Source organism: Geotrypetes seraphini, chromosome 5 (genome assembly GCF_902459505.1).
Source record: "Geotrypetes seraphini chromosome 5, aGeoSer1.1, whole genome shotgun sequence".
Lineage (NCBI taxonomy): Eukaryota > Metazoa > Chordata > Amphibia > Gymnophiona > Dermophiidae > Geotrypetes > Geotrypetes seraphini.
In genome coordinates, this window is record NC_047088.1 from 92,781,416 (window position 1) to 92,798,095 (window position 16,680).

The following is a 16,680-nucleotide window of genomic DNA, read 5'->3' on the forward strand; positions in this document are numbered from 1 at the left end:
TTCCCTTCCAGTTGTTGTAACTGTGGGTTTATAGATCTTGCCAAATTGGCTACAAGGTCCCATAAAGAGTCTAATGTTACTTCCTGGGGCTTCTCAATTTGGGAATAATGTGAATTTAATTCAATTAGCTCACCCACTGGCAGCATGGCTCATCGAACGACCTGCTGGGCTTGTTCGTCCCCTACCGCTTCTTCCTCAATCTCCCTGTTCAGATTCCTTTGCATCGGCAAAGAGTCCGACAGCACAGTCCCCTTCTTGTTCTCCCTAGCCTCCGGGGGAGGTGCTCTGACATCGGGGCTCAAAGATGTTTCTAATCCCATGGAGATCGCTGCAGTCTGGTCTCCACTGTACGTCTCCTGCGGGAAGTTCCCCGATGACAACGGCATGCCCTGCATTCTCCTCATTAGCTCTTCAATATTGCCGAAGATGGCCGTCCCGGAACGCTGCGAGCTCTAGCAGTGCTTCGTCCCCTCCTCTTCGGCATTACACGAAACAGGTAATAAGGCAGCAAAGAAAGTTAAATTGAAGGAGCTTCCAAGGGGGATGTAGCTCAGACAACTTAGTATGTCACCATCTTGAATCTCCTGTCTATTATCTTTTTATTTTTTAACAAATTCACACATGACCATAGAAGGGTGGGAGGGTGGGAGGGGAGGGATATTTTGTATCTTCTGTTTTGAATGAAGGTATTGGAAGGGAGGGGTGGGATTTATTCTTTTTGCATTGTTAATGATTGATTATAAGTTCTTAATCTGATTGTTATTGTATACCAAATGTTCTGTACTTTTTATTAACCTTAAAAACTTATAAAGATTAAAAAAAAAAAAAATAGGTAGCCAGTGTGCTTTAATCAGAAGGGAGGTGACGTGATTGAAAATGATTTTGATGGCTGCATTTTGGACTATTTGAAGATGCCTAATTTCTTCCTTTGTAATTCCCTTATAATGTGCATCACCATAATCTAAACACGAGATAACTAAAGAGTGAATTTGGATGTTTAGAGAAGTTTCTGCCAGAGAGGAACCTATGGAGTCTGTTTCCTCTCCTGATATCTCAGGCAAATTATGTACGCCACACTCGCACCTGCCTCTCCCCCACCCTCTGAGTATATCTTCATTAGTGCGAGCAACTACTGATTATTGCTCGTGCCAGCCTGGCTCCCCTCTGAATCACTTCTGGGTCACGGGGCCAGGAAGTGACAACAGAGGGAAATTCAACACTGGCACTGCAGAAGCCACTCATGCTGCAAAGATTTAGAGGTACGGGTGGGAGGGAGAGCATGAGTGTAGGGGGTAGGAAGGAACGGGGGAGCACATGGAAGGAGCAGGGAAGCAGAGAGGAGGGAGCAGGGGGCACAGGGAAGGCACCACCTCTCTGTACTCACTCAAGGAATGTAGGGAGAGGGGATACATGATTGAGACGTTTAAGTATATTACCAACCGTATCGAGATGGAAGAAGAGATTCTCTTTCTCAAAGGACCCTTAACCACAAGAGGGCATCCGCTCAAACTCAGGGGCGGGAAATTTCATGGCGACAACAGGAAATATTTCTTCACCGAGAGAGTGGTTGATTCTTGCAACAAGCTCCCGGTGCAGGTGATCGAGGCAAACAGCATGCAAGTATTTAAGAGCAAATGGGATGCCCATGTGGGATCCCTTAGCGGGTTAAGCCAAGGGAACCTGTCACCAGGAGAGGGATCCCTAGGATAGTAGACTTGGGGGTGGGTCAGTAGAGTGGGCAGACCTGATGGGCTATGGCCCTTATCTGCCGTCATCTTCTATGTTTCTATGTTTCTACCCTTACTACACCACTGGTTGGTTGAATGAGGAAGACATGCCATGGGAAAGATATTGTGAGTAATGTACTAAATGTAAGATTTCAGTTATGAGTAATACTGCACTAGATGGCCTAAGTGATTAAGGTATACATTCAGAGGAGAGCTTGGCTGTATGAAGGTGGCCAGTGCACATAACTAAATGTTGCTATGGACACAGCACAGTTACTTACCGTAACAGGTGTTATCCAGGGACAGCAGGCAGATATTCTCACATGTGGGTGACGTCATCTACGGAGCTCCAGCGCGGACAGCTTTTCAAGCAAACTTGATTGAAGTTTCAAGTTTGCTACACTGCACCACGCATGTGCATGCCTTCTTGCCCACTAGAGGGCGCATCCCACCTCGTGGTCCTCAGTTCCATAACTAGCAAAGAAGCCATCCCCAGGGAGGTGGGCGGGTTGTGAGAATATCTGCCTGCTGTCCCTGGATAACACCTGTTACGGTAAGTAACTGTGCTTTATCCCAGGACAAGCAGGCAGCATATTCTCACATGTGGGTGACCTCCAAGCCAACCAAAAAAGGGCAGGTGGGAGGATGGCAATTTAGGAAAACAGATTACGTAATACCGACTGGCCAAACCGGCTGTCGTTCCTGGACAAAGTGTCCAGACAGTAGTGGGAGGTGAACGTATGAACCGAAGACCAAGTGGCAGCTTTACATATGTCCTCCATAGGAGTAGATCGGAGGAAAGCAACCGAAGCTGCCATCGCCTGGACCTTATGCCCCGTGACTCGACCCGGGAGCGTAAGACCAGCCTGAGCGTAGCAAAAAGAAATACAAGCAGCCAACCAGTTGGATAAGGTACGCTTGGAAACAGAATGCCCTAAACGATTAGGATAAAGGACAAAAACAATTGAGGAACCTTCCTATGAGACCTGGTACGTTGGAGATAAAAAGCCAACGCTCTCTTACAGTCAAGCGTGTGAAGCGCCGTTTCACCAGGATGGGAGTGGGGCTTAGGAAAGAACACAGGAAGGACAATGGACTGATTGAGGTGGAAATCAGACACAACTTTAGGCAAAAATTTTGGATGGGTGCGGAGAACCACCTTGTCATGATGAAACACAGTAAAAGGCGGGTCCGCAACCAAAGCTTGCAGCTCACTAATCCGTCGAGCAGATGTGAGGGCAATCAGAAACACCACTTTCCAGGTAAGAAATTTTAGGAGAGACTTGTCGATAGGCTCAAAGGGAGGTTTCATCAGTTGAGCTAAGACAACATTCAAATCCCACACGACAGGAGGAGGCTTCAGAGGGGGACAAACATTGATTAGACCCTTCCTGAAACGCGTCACCAGAGGATGAAGCGAAAGAGAACGTCCGTCCAAGTGCCGATGGAAAGCCGAAATGGCACTGAGATGTACCCGGACTGATGTGGTCTTCAGGCCTGAATTAAACAAATGTAACAAATAGTCCAGAACCGAAGACACCGGGACCGATCCCGGATCCAGATGACGCGAGGAACACCAGGAGGAAAACCTGGTCCATTTCTGGGAATAACAAAGCCTGGTCGAGACCTTGCGAGAGGCTTCCAAAATTTCCCTCACCGATTGAGAAACCGGGATCGAAGTCAAGGGGCAAGGAACCAAGCGGTCAGGTGTAACGACCGAAGATTGGGATGCAACAGCGAACCTCGACTCTGAGATAGCAGAGAGGGAAACACAGGCAGAAGCAGAGGCTCCCTGACACTGAGTTGAAGCAGCAGGGAGAACCAGTGTTGACGAGGCCACCGAGGCGCAATGAGAATCATAGTGGCTCTGGATGATTTGAGGCGAACCAACGTTCTCAGGATCAGGGGAAACGGAGGAAACGCATAAAGGAACCTCCCTCCCCAGTCGAGAAGAAAGGCGTCCGCTTCTAGACGATCCTGGGAATATATCCGAGAACAATAAAGGGGTAGTTTGCGAGTGTCCGGGGAGGCAAACAGATCCACCTGTGGAGTCCCCCAGCGATGGAAGACCTCGCGCAGGACTCTGGAGTTGAGAGACCACTCGTGCGGCTGGAGAAGTCGACTGAGTTTGTCTGCCAAGCAGTTTCGTTCTCCCTGGATATAGACAGCCTGCAGGAAGATGCTCTGGGAGATCGCCCATTCCCACAGGCGGAGAGCTTCCTGGCAGAGGGACCAAGAGCCCCTCCCACCTTGCTTGTTCACATAATACATGGCCACCTGGTTGTCCGTTCGCACCAGGACTACCTGATCTCGGAGTAGGTGGCAAAACGCTCGAGCCGCCAGAAAAATGGCACGAAGCTCCAACACATTGATGTGACAGCGGCGATCCTCCGCCGACCACAGGCCCTGGGTCTGCAGACCGTCGAGATGGGCCCCCCACGCGTACTCCGAGGAGTCCGTGGTCAGAACTTTGCGAGGAGGAGGGACGAGAAAGAGCAAACCCCCGGAAAGATTCGAAGAGTCGGTCCACCAACGGAGCGAACGTCTCAAAGAAGGAGTCACTGTTATGCGACGAGAGACAGGATCGCACTCCTGGCGCCACTGAGAGGCCAGAGTCCACTGAGGAATTCTCAGGTGCAGTCTGGCGAATGGAGTGACGTGGACTGTAGATGCCATGTGGCCCAGAAGCATCATCATGCGCTGGGCCGACACCACAGGTAAGGGAAGGATCAGACGGGCCAACCGAACCAAAGCCTCCAAACAAGGAGGCGGAAGGAATGAACGGAGGCGAACAGTGTCCAGCACTGCGCCTATGAACTGAAGTGACTGGGCCGGGCACAACTGTGACTTGGGAAAATTTATTTCGAACCCCAGTCGCTGAAGGAAGATGATAGACTGTCGGGTCGCTGAGATAACCCCTTCCCTGGTCGGGGCTTTGATCAGCCAATCGTCCAGGTATGGGAAGACCTGAAGCCCCCGAGACCTCAGGGCTGCAGCGACCACTACCATACACTTCGTGAAGACTCGAGGAGACGAAGCCAGGCCGAAGGGGAGGACTCGGTACTGTAGGTGCAGCTCGCCCACCTGGAACCGTAAGAATTTTCGGAAGGAGGGATGCACCGGAACATGGGTATAAGCTTCCTTCAGGTCCAGGGAGCACATCCAGTCCCCTTCGTCCAAGAGAGGATACAAAACCGGAAGTGACAACATCCGGAACTTCTCCCGGACCAGGAACTTGTTGAGCTTCCTGAGGTCTAGAATGGGGCGCAAGTCCCCGGTCTTTTTTGGGACCAAAAAGTATCGGGAGTAAAACCCCCGCCCCTGCTGGTCGAGGGGTACAGGTTCCACCGCCCGAAGCCTCAACAAGGCCCTGGCCTCCTCCAGGAGGACGGGGAGCTGGGCCCGATCGTATGGGCGAGCCCCGGGTGGCTGTTCTGGTGGCATAGCGCAGAAATTGAGAGAGTAGCCCTCGGAGACGGTCCGGAGCACCCAGGCGTCAGATGTTATCTCGGTCCAAGCCACATAAAAGGACCGGAGTCGACCCCCTATGGGTAGGGGTTCCGGCATGAACGCGGAGGGGAACCCGCCCCATCCGCACAGACTGTCAAAAGGACGGCGCAGGCTTGGCCGCACTCTGCGGCTGAGGCTTAGATTGTCCGCCCCTTCCCTGATGAGGTGGACGCCGAGGTGGAGGCCTAGAAAAGGCCGGCAGCGTCTTTTGAGGGTAACGCCTCGGGGGTGGCCGGAAAGGTTTTTGCGGCGTGGCCCGAGGTTTCGGCCGGACCAAGGAGGCCAAAGAGCGTTCCTGCTCAGACAACCGCTTGGTCGCCGTCTCTAGAGATTCATCAAAAAGTTCGGACCCCACGCAAGGGAGATCCGCCAGGCGCTCCTGCAGGTTAGGGTCCATGTCGAGGGTGCGCAGCCACGCCAGCCGGCGCATCGCTACCGCAAAGGCCGACACCCTCGAGACAAGTTCAAATGCGTCGTACACCGCATGGAAGAGGTACAGTCACAATTGAGAAAGGTTGGACATGAACTTGTCAAACCCCTCCCTACGAGAGGCCGGCAATTCCTCCCTGTACTGAGGGAGGTCCTTCACCATGCCCCTTAAATATGATGAGAACGTAAAGGCATAGTTAAGAACCCTGGTTGCCATGAGGGAATTCGCATAGAGGCGACGACCAAATTTGTTGAGGGTCCGACCCTCCCTACCGGGCGGAACCGCCGCCGACACCCTGGAGGGTTGTGTCTTCTTCAGGGCCGACTCGACCAGCAAGGACTGGTGAGATAGTTGGGCCTTATCGAACACCTTAGGTGGGATTGTTCTATACTTGTTCTCCATCTTGGAGGGCACCGCAGTGACTGTAAGAGGAGAAGTCAGGTTTTTGAGGAAGGTCTGAAGAAGGACCCTATTTAAAGGAAGCCTCGGTGTTTCCGTCGGGGGAGCGGGGAGGTCCTGCTCCTCGAGGAACTCCTTAGTATATTGGGATCCCGCCATGAGGTCCAGACCCAAAGCACGTGCCATGTCCTGAACGAAAGTGGTGAAGGAGGACGGTCTGGCGTGTGGTGAGGGGGTCCTCGACCTCTCCGCCGAACAGAAGGGGGAAGCCTCATGAGAGTAGTGCGGCTCCCTACCGGACCCCGAGCCCCATGAGGCCAGATCTAATGGTCTCGAGGGGGTCGGGGAACGTCTCCGCCTCGAAGAACCCCTGAGAGACGTCCCCAGGGTCCGAGGGACCGAGGTACGCCCCCTTTTCCTCGGCGAAGAGTCACGAGAACCTCCTCTCGCAGGGGAACAGAGAAGCCTCGGGTTATCGAGATGAAGCTCCGAAACCCGCAAGGCCTCGCCCCCGAGCGGCAAAGAGCGACCACGTCGCCCAGGAGAGCCTCGCGAACGCTTAGGCTTCCTCGGGCGACACCTCGCCCGAGGCCGGCCCGAGGGCGAGGAACCCCGGGAGGACCTCGAGGAGGAGGAGGAGGAGGAAATCCGTCTCACTCTGCGTATCTTGTCCCGGGGCCTTACGCTACTCTCAGGCAGGGCCCCCGAGGTCGAGGGCAAGGTCGAGGCCAAGGTCGGTGGTGCTCCGGTAGCCGAGACCGAGGGAGTCAAGACCGAGGTCGCCCCCGAGGTCAAAGCAGTCGAGGTCGCAGCCCGCTGCAGTTGTTCGAGGGCGCCAGATAGCTCCGAGGAAATCAATGCTCGGAGCAGGTCCTGGAACGCCGGAATCCCGACCATGGTCGGCAGGTCCGAGGCCGGGGGATGCTCCCTGGAGGGCGACCTCGGTCTCGAGTATTCCCTCGGGGCATTAGTGGCCGGAGTCCTGGGCGGGGCCGAGGATGGCTTCTTTGATGATCCCGGAGTCGGGGATGGAAAAGAGGACTTACCCGAGGCAGGTTTGGTCGCAGGCGTCAGCTTCGAGGTCGAGGTCGAGGGACGCGGCGAAGCCGAGGGCGCCGAGGCCGAGGTCAAGGCCGGGGCCGAAGCCGAGGCCGAGGTCGAGGCCTTCCCAGGCGCGGAGTCCACTGCGAAAAGCTCCGCCATCCTCGCGCGGTGTCGACGGAGCGCTCTGGCCTGAAAAGTGGAACACCGATCGCAGGAATTAGTCGGATGCTCGGGTCCAAGGCAGAGTAAGCACCACCGGTGGGGGTCAGTGATGGATAACAACCGCTCACACCGGGTGCATTTCTTAAAGCCCGTCAAGGGACGGGACATGAAAATGAAAGGGACTGGGAACGAACGACGTCCCGCGGCCGCGGCTCCCGGGAGCCCCCGGAGCCGAACGGAAAAAATAAAACTTTTTTTTTTTTTTGACGAAAAACGACGGTCAAAGAAAGAAAAACAACAATTAAAGCACAGCGACCGAGCCAAATAACTCAGACGCGGTGTCAGAAGGCAACAAAAATAGGAGCTCAATTTCCACAGGGCTTCTGGCTCCGCGGAAAAAACTGAACTGAGGACCACGAGGTTGGATGCGCCCTCTAGTGGGCAAGAAGGCATGCACATGCGTGGTGCAGTGTAGCAAACTTGAAACTTCAATCAAGTTTGCTTGAAAAGCTGTCCGCGCTGGGGCTCCGTAGATGACGTCACCCACATGTGAGAATATGCTGCCTGCTTGTCCTGGGATAATGGAATATTTTTGGACCTGTTGTTTTTTTCAGTAGAAGGAATAAGTTGTTTAAAGGTTTTGTGTTGGACATAATCTTCGATTTGTGGGTGCCTAAAAGGAATACCTGTTGCACCTCCAACCAGGCAAATAAATGGTGTTGAACAATTCTGACTGGGCTCAGAGCCAAGTTATTTACAACCACCTGCCATATCCAATAGGCCACTCCAAGTTGCGCTCATCCTAGTGCCTGTGGCGGAAACCGTGGCTCTCTAGAAAGTTGGCTGACTCCTGCCCTACCACAGTATATAGACACTTCTAATTGTGTTTTTTTCCTTGTACCTACTGGCAACTAAGATGATAATAGGGATAATAGAGTCCTTTACTCTGCCTTCCTCTTAAACACTCCTGGCTTTCTTTCACTATTATTGAAATCTCTCGGTTGGGACTCCCTAAATATCCTGTTTCAATATTATCTTTCAAGGAAACTTCACATTGAATCATCTGCTCCTGGGTGTCTGTGGGCTTTTCCCCTCAATCTCAGTTTAAAGGCTGCTCTATCTCCTTTTTAAACATTAGTGCCAGCAGCCTGGTTTCATCCCTGTTATCATGAGGGGGAGGTTCTGGTAGAGAGGACCCCCTTCCACTGTATTCCTGGCTTCAAGTTTTTCAAGTTATTAAATTTGATATATTACCTAATACAGATTCCTAAGTTGTTCTCAAATTATGAAAACAAGTTAAAAATTAAATTACAAATACAAAACGCATAACAATAACATTATACTAAATCCAGTAAACTTTTATTTATTTATTTAGAATTTGATATACTGCCATTAACTGACGAAGCAAGGCACAGCGGTTTACAAAAATAACATCAATTCTGCAGTAGATCTGTAAGGGAGTCAGGGCTACTGAAGTTAGAGGGATATTAAAATCTGCTAAGAGCAGAAAGGGGAAAAGGAAAAAGAAAGCTCTGCAATAACAAGGTTCAAATTCTGGCCACCATGTTGGGCAGACTGGATGGACCCGTGTGACTCTTTATCTGCTAACATTTACTATATTAGTATGTAAAAATTCCTCTAAAGAAATTATTGGGGAGGAAGAAGGGCAGAAGGAAGAAAGAGAAGGAACCAGACGCTTCTGGGCAAGACGCTTCATTGTACTGGAGAGAGTGAATTTTAGAAGCCAAAGGAAAGTTGAGAAGTGAAGTGCAAAGAGAGAAAAAACCTCTGCAAAGGTATAGGAACAAGATGCCGTGGGAATCTGGCAGCCAGCGGGAGGAGTCGTTGAGGCAGAATTGAGCAGGCCAAAAGGATAGCAAGGGTGTATATCTTCTTATATTTATACCTCTGACTCATTTGTCCTGAATTTACAAGCCTTATTCACTTTTGATACATACAGACCCAAGTACTTAAATATTTATTTAGTATAAATATCTAAGTACCTATTTAACAAAGCTGGGATAAGTATGTCTCAAGCCCAAGTGTTTGCAAATGGCAAGGGGGCATCATTTGGGTGGGACAAGGATATGTCAGGCTCATAGAAATTTATTCCTCATTTCAGAAGGGGAATAAACATCTATTTCCTAAAGAATTGACATTGGGAGTTACATCTGATGCCAGGCCCCAGTGGAATAACTATAGGTGGGATCAGGCCCACTCTGTCTGGCCAATCAAAAATGTTCAGCTGCAGACACTTCACTCTCCTCTTTCCCACTCCCGGATACATTTGAACTCCTGCCCCCCCTCCCCCAGTGCACATACAATCTACCTAAGGATTTTCAAGAGCAGTAGCAACAATGCACATTTACTGCCTTCATTAGCTCTTCAGTCTTCGCTCTACTGTGTGTCGTCCTTACTGACATCACTTCCTCTTTCCTTTCTGGTGGAATACAGCAGAGAGAGCCTGTGAGACCATGCAAACAATGGATGTGTGTCACTGCTGCCGCAGGAGATATTGTGATAGACCAGTAGAAGTTGCTGGGCCATAACCATCGGGGTATAAATCCAGGGCAGAGGAGAGGGATAGAGACACAGTATAAAGGGTGGTGAATTTTGGAAGGCTTACCTGTTTTATCTGTGGGCCCATCCAATATTACAAGTCTGAATACACCACTGCTAAGCATGTTTAGGGTTTTATAAACAGCTGCTAGTGAACAACACCCTACTAGAGGGATTGGGGATGGGATGTCTCCCTCTTAATCTCCCAGTGGATTTTATTTCACCTTCCCAGCCCCCAAAATGCCAAACTTGCAAGATAAACTGGATACTGTGATAGAGTTTGGATTATATCCGATTATGTTTTTAAGGTTGTAAAATTAACTGATTTGTTCATACACATAACTGGTTATGTTACCATTGTACAACTCAACTGTTTACAAGTTGGCTTCCAAACTGTTGGTTATTATAAACATTTATTTTTCTAAAATGGATGTTTGTGCTGTACACACCCAGCACATAAATGTTCATTTCTCCTGTATTTTAGAACAGGCTCTACGTTGACAATTTCTATGGTAAAATAATGCTAAAACTTGAGACACAGTGTCAATTCGTATAACTACGACCTGGCTAAAACGTGGTTTCATACCTTTAAATCTCACCAAAGGCAAGGGGGATGAAAGCTACCTGCCCAATCTCCCTTGTTCTCAGTCCAGTACTCTAATCACTAGGCCACTCCATTCAAAACATATACTTTCATAGATATCATGCTACCTTACAATCTGCTCTAGAGAAGGGTCAAGCAGAAAGTTATGAACAAAGATTCCAGAGAACAGAGAGAAGGGAAAGGGAAAACATGAAAGAGACTCTATAGAGAAGCTGGAGAGAAAAAAAAAGAGTATATAGGGATTTGTTTTAGGGGGTTCACAAATGTGTGCCCAGGGCAAGCTGCCTTCTCTTTGCTTTTGTTTGTATATCATTTTATTTAGGAGCAGGTAATCAATCATATGTGATGTAGCCTTTTCCCATTCTAGGCTTCCTTGCAGTCAACAATTTCTGCACTTTTAAAACTAACAAATGTTTAAAGATACACTTCATCAGGACTGCTAAGTCCCTTCCTCAGGTAATGTTACTGTAAATATACATTTTTAAATAACCTCCTTATTTCTGCTCTAGTTTAAGTGACTACTCACCCAAGACAAGGAAAAGGAAGGCAGCAGAGATTTTCATCGTGAGCTTCCCTTCTGAAAACAAATTCAGAATTCTAGGGTTAAACAACATAAAGGCATTCCATTTAGAGAACGCTGGAAAACAGAGACAGGCAGGAGAAAGGGTACAGAAAATGAAAGTGAAGAGGGAAATGGGAGAGACATGGAATCTGAGGGAAGCGAGGAGAGAGGAAGGAAGTCAAGAGAGAAAGTTGGAAAAGATTAAAACTTTCTGGTGGATTTTGAACATGGTTTCCAGCAGAGCACAGCTTTTGGCATATTAGGGTATCACAGGGCACATTTTCAAAACAGAAAAACATCACAAGGTGGCATGGCACAAGGACATTTTACTCTCCAAAATGTCCAAGTAGCAATTTGCAACCTCTGATTTCAGATGTTTTTCTCCAATGTGTCCAGATTTCATGGGATGTGATTTGGGCCAGACATGAGTGGCACCAAAATATAGATGTTTTTCTGCAATAATGGAATTTCCTTTTCTCTGCTATTTCTCCTTCCAGCAGCTGCTATCCATTTGTCTATTCTCCTCTCTCCTGTCTATTTCCTCAGTACACCTGCCTCTGACATATTGATCATTCCTTTTTTAGCTCTTTTCTGCCTCTTTTTCACTTTTCAGCTACCTATCTAATTTCCATCTTTTCTTTCATTCCCTTTCTCATTCCTTCCTTAGCCCTCTTTTCCCTTTCATCTTCAACGTGCCCCCATTACCATATTTCTACCCTCTGTAATATCTGTCCTCTCATCTGTTTCCTCACCACCTTCTCCTTCTCCTCAGGATTCTACCATTCTTGGCATCTTCTTTCATCTACCCTTATAACCCAGCATTTGCTCCCTCTTCCTTCCTTTCATACACTTGTAGCCTAACATCTCCCTCTCTCTTCCCTCCTGCACCCTTCCCCATGGTCCAGCATTTCTCTCACTCTCTTCCCTCACTTCTATTGCCAGGCATTTCTCTCCATCACTCCATTCTGCTCCTGGATCCAAAATCTCCTTCCTTCTTCCCCTCCACCTCCTATGTATCTCTTCCTCCCTCCCATCCATCCCTGTCAACCTTGATATCAACTGTGCCATAGGAATACACCTAATTTGTGCTAAGTAGCCAGTGTATAGTTTCTAACTTGTTAAAAACCACCTTCCTTTAGCATAGCTCTTCATCTGTTTGCAGTTTATCACAATGTTGCATGCATTGCTGAGGGAGTGGAGATGTTCAGCAGCACAACACCCCTAATGCGTGGCACTTTAATTAAAATGTATTACATTCTGGAAAAAGTCCAGCTGTCTACTGTACTGATGTTGTTTTATGCCCTAAATATACTCTTATTTTCTTCAAAGATTGTAGTTCACCCCTCTTCCCTTTTGTATCGCTAATTACTTGTATACATACATTGTATGTTTATTTGTATAAATTGTTTTATTTTTGTCTCCTAATTTTAAATTGTCATACGCATTGACGTATTTGATATTGCGTGTACAACAAACTTTTAATGAACTTGAAACTTGATCACTGCTCTGCTGATGGGAAATAGTAAGTCTTTTTTTATTTTGTCTGGGGTTAAATCTGACTTGCAAGAGCACCTGTGACCCAGGGTAACTATTAGAGATACAATATTTTCTCAAAGTGTCGTGGTGCTAACTTGAAGGAGTTCTGGAATATTATAGGCATCAGTACAGGAACTTTCACATTTTTACTTACAGGCCAGTTTTCATTTTGGTGCAAGAAAATTGCAAAAGTCTGCAAGTTAGTTTGTATGTATCAATTTAAAAGAGGCATCTATAGTTCAGTATTTCAAAGTGCAATCTCTATGATACATGAAAAAGCGTCCCTGAAAAAAATCATGCAAGCAGATGTACAGGAAGACTTTTACCTGATCCTTAAATAGCTGCAGAAATCAAAGACAACAGTGTCCTCTCTTCAGCCTCTGAAGGTAACTTCTTCACAAGCTAAGTCGCATCTGAGAGCTTCCAAAAGTTCTGAGGATTTATAGCTAGGAGCTCAGAAGGTGTTGCTGATGTGCAGCCAATATAATTAAAGTTCTATTTCCTTTATGGCAACAGTGATCTTGAAGGAATTATTCTGACTCAGAGCCAGATTCTCAAAAATTTGCTGTGCCAGTAGGATTCAACCTCCGATGCTCAAAAGGGTTCTTGGGGGCTGGCACCGATCTTGGTAACAGTCACTGAGAACCTCATGCAAATGCATTACAAGGAGCTCATTAGTATTTAGATGAGCTCTCCTTGTGATGCACAAAAGGGAATGCCCCCCTTTTACGGGGCAAAATTTTCCTGCAGGTATGGAACTGCCAGTAGCTGTTGTGCTAAGTCCCACACCTATGCACAGGGCACACACATACCCAACAAATGTACAACAGCTGCTCCCATATATTAGCTTTTAAAAAAAGGCCCAAACAGCTTCAACCCTTACCCTTGATCAGGTGAGCTGTCACTGGAACCGCGATCAGCTGAGCCAGCAGGGGAGAAGAGCCACAACCCAAATGGGTCAAAAACAAGAAATATGCTGTGCAGTAGTATCATTGTAATGAGAGAAAAGGGATGATATGATTATTTGGATGATATTTTTTGAGTGTGGGTAGGATAATTAAGAGTAACATGGGGTAAATAGATGTGGGGATTCAAGTGTGAAGTGCTTTATCAAGTAAAACCAGAGTGGTAAATATTCAGCTGGCAGTTGTCAGCATTTTTTTGGATCTGCCATGCCTGGATTTCCAATGCTGGGTTACATCTGGGCACTGGCATTGAATATCTGGTTATGTGCAGCTGACTATCCCTTATGTGGTTAGGTGTGATATTCAGTGATGGGTAATCCAAGATATTCTTTATTAAAAGACTGATGAACTCAAAGAAATTCAGCAATCAGATAGAGATTTTGAGCATAGAAGTGAAAGAAAATGCATCTTACCAAAATGTGGAGATACCAATGCCATTTTATTATAGGAAGAACAGAAAGTTATTTTTGAACTTCAGAGTATCTCCCCAAATGGTCTCAATATTGAAATTGATTACACTGTGTTTCTATAGATTAAGGCATTCCTATTCAGAGCACCTTAAAAACTCATCTCTAAATACGTTTACACCACATTTTGGTAAGTCGCATTTTCTTTCACTCCCTTGCTCAAAATCTCTATCTGATTGCTTGATTTCTTTGAGTCCATCAGTCCACACCGTGTTGTCTATTAATAAAGAATATCTTGGATTACCCATCACTGAATATGTAACATCTTTTGTCTCACATGACTCCCCTATTTCTATTCTATTCTGTTTGCATTGCTGTCCTCATCTGTGAGACCTGACTCGGCTCTTTAGGTGCGATATTCAGCATATTACTGCCTAAGGCCTAGATTCACTAACAATAGCAACTCAATCGCTGTTGACCGATTCTCTGGCCAATTTTCCAACTTTTTTTCCCCATTTTTTAAAAAATGTTAGATATTTTGCGTGTATTACACACACAAAATATCTGGCCAATAAATAAAAAATGGAAAAAAAACAGGCAGACCACTTGGTAACACAGTTACCGACAGGCTGCAGCAGTCAGGTTTTAGGATTGCAAAACCTGATTCAAAATAGCCAAGCAATTGTTAGTGAATCAATCGCTTGGCTATTTTGCATGGGGTTTTACTAATTTGCATGGGTTGGATTGGATCGGATAGGAGATTGATCAAGCAGCAGTTTAGTGAATCAGGTCGGGGTCGAGGAACGAAGCTGGCCCAAAGATAACACAGGGTCATAAAACAGCCAGGCAGGAACAGGCCAGAAGGAAAGGCACAGCATGGAGCATACACAGCATGCGTACTCTTCTCTCTCGGTATTCACGGGGAATAGGGCAGAGCCGGACAGCGAATTGAAAAAAAACGTGAATAACTTCTCTTCCGTCTCTGACCCACCCCGCCTCCCTCCCACTTTCCCCCCAGCATCCTGGCCTTACCTGGTGGTCTAGCAGGTTTTCGGGGCAGGAGCGATCTTCCTAGCTCCTGCCCCATGCAGATCGTTAATAGGAAATGACTGCCATAAGTAACCGTAGTCACTTGAGACTACGATGGGAGCGCAGGGCAGCCATTTCCTATTGGCAATCTACATGGGGCAGGAGCGTAGGAAGATCGCTCCTGCCCCGAAAACCCACTAGACCACCAGGTAAGGCCGGAAATGCTGGGGGGAAAGTGGGAGGGAGGCGGGGGTGGGTCAGAGACGGAAGAGAAGTTATTCGCGTTTTTTTTTCAATTCGCTGTCCGGCTCTGCCCTATTCCCTGCGAATACCGAGAGAGAAGAGTACGCATGCTGTGTATGCTCCAAGCTGTGCCTTACCTTCTGGCCTGCTCCTGCCTGGCTGTTTTATGACCCTGTGTTATCTTTGGGCCAGCTCCCCTCTTTTTTACTGCCACAGTGCACAAAGCCGCGATAGCGACTCTTCGCGCGTCCCATGCATCATCTGGTAGCCTTCCCTCTGACGTTGAGATGTCAAAGAGAATGCTTCCAGTTCAGGTGCAGGACGTGCGTAGGAGCCGCTGTCCGCGGCTTTGTGCACTGCGGCAGTAAGGAAGAGGGGAGCTGGCCTGAAGATAACACCACATCGATTGCACCGTGGTCTGGCGGTTGAAGAACACTGTCTCGGGCCTTATGCACATGCTGTCCCTGTGGGATAGCAGGAAATTTTTGCGGACCGGCGGTTGAAGAACACTGGTCTAAATCACACAGTACAAGCCATTTCAGCAGGTTCTATACTGCCTTCAGGGCTATTATATTGCGAATAAAGGCAGAATCTGTGAAAGCAAAGGTTCTCTACAGCCAACAAGAAGCAGCTATAGAAACACAGAAATGAAGACTAGAGGGACAGCAGAAAAAAGCAGCGCCACCAGATAAAGCTGGGACGCTGGAAGGAAGGCTGGAGGGAGGCAGGAGCATCCTAAACTATGAGTTCCCCCCCCCCAAAAAAAATCACGAATATGTGAAACCACAAGTGTCGAAACTGCGAATAGGGTGGGGGAAGTGTATAATGAAAAAAACTCCTGCTTTTGAGGCCTCACTGCTTAAATAGCATCCTAGGCTAGCTTTCCACTGCCCTATTTTCTAACCTGCTTATTTTTTATATGGTGGATAAATCATATATCACAATCATTAATTTAATTTTTAATCACATTGTTACATAATGTTCATCCAGAAAACGAAGCATTAACTGAGTTAGGCACAATTGCCTGATTCAGTGTGTCTGATAGAGCCTTTATTAAAATTGCCTCCTTTTTCCTGTAACGGTTATATGGAAGGTAGAAGTATAGCTGGTCATGTATTATTTGAATAGACAGAAAGAAAGACCATTGTGAAATATGAATACATACCTAAGAGTCCTAAGTCAAAGAACGTGGATCAAAGGCTGAGAACTAAAAATGGACACATATTAAAGTAAGCCTATGTATATGGCAGGACAAGAGTCTAAGACAACTAAAAACCAGATTTAATATAAAATGTGTACTTAGTACAATAGTCCAATTTATATGTATGAGGCTAATTTGATCATTAAAATTTTTTTTACATCTAAGGACAAACCCCGCCCAGGCCCCACCCTCTTTTGCCTTAGCCCCTCCCAGGCCCCACCCTCACCATGTCCTATCTCGACTACTCTTCACCCATGCCCCGCTTCCTCCTATAGGAATGAATGGTGGTGGCTCTACCCGTG

At 47.4% G+C, this 16,680-nt stretch overlaps 1 protein-coding gene across 1 annotated transcript in view; it reads right to left on the reverse strand.

The window, feature by feature from the left end:
• The window catches only part of LOC117361343 (cysteine-rich venom protein 6-like), a 33,957-nt gene extending 17,592 nt beyond the window's left edge, over positions 1-16,365 (reverse strand). Inside the window, exons 1-2 of the mRNA XM_033946530.1 lie at positions 16,343-16,365; positions 10,962-11,012 (exon numbers count right to left, since the gene is read on the reverse strand). Coding sequence (XP_033802421.1) covers positions 10,962-10,998 — 37 coding nt within the window. The 5' untranslated portion in view covers positions 10,999-11,012; positions 16,343-16,365. The remainder of the gene's footprint in view (positions 1-10,961; positions 11,013-16,342) is intronic.
• Between the last annotated feature and the right edge of the window lie 315 nt (positions 16,366-16,680).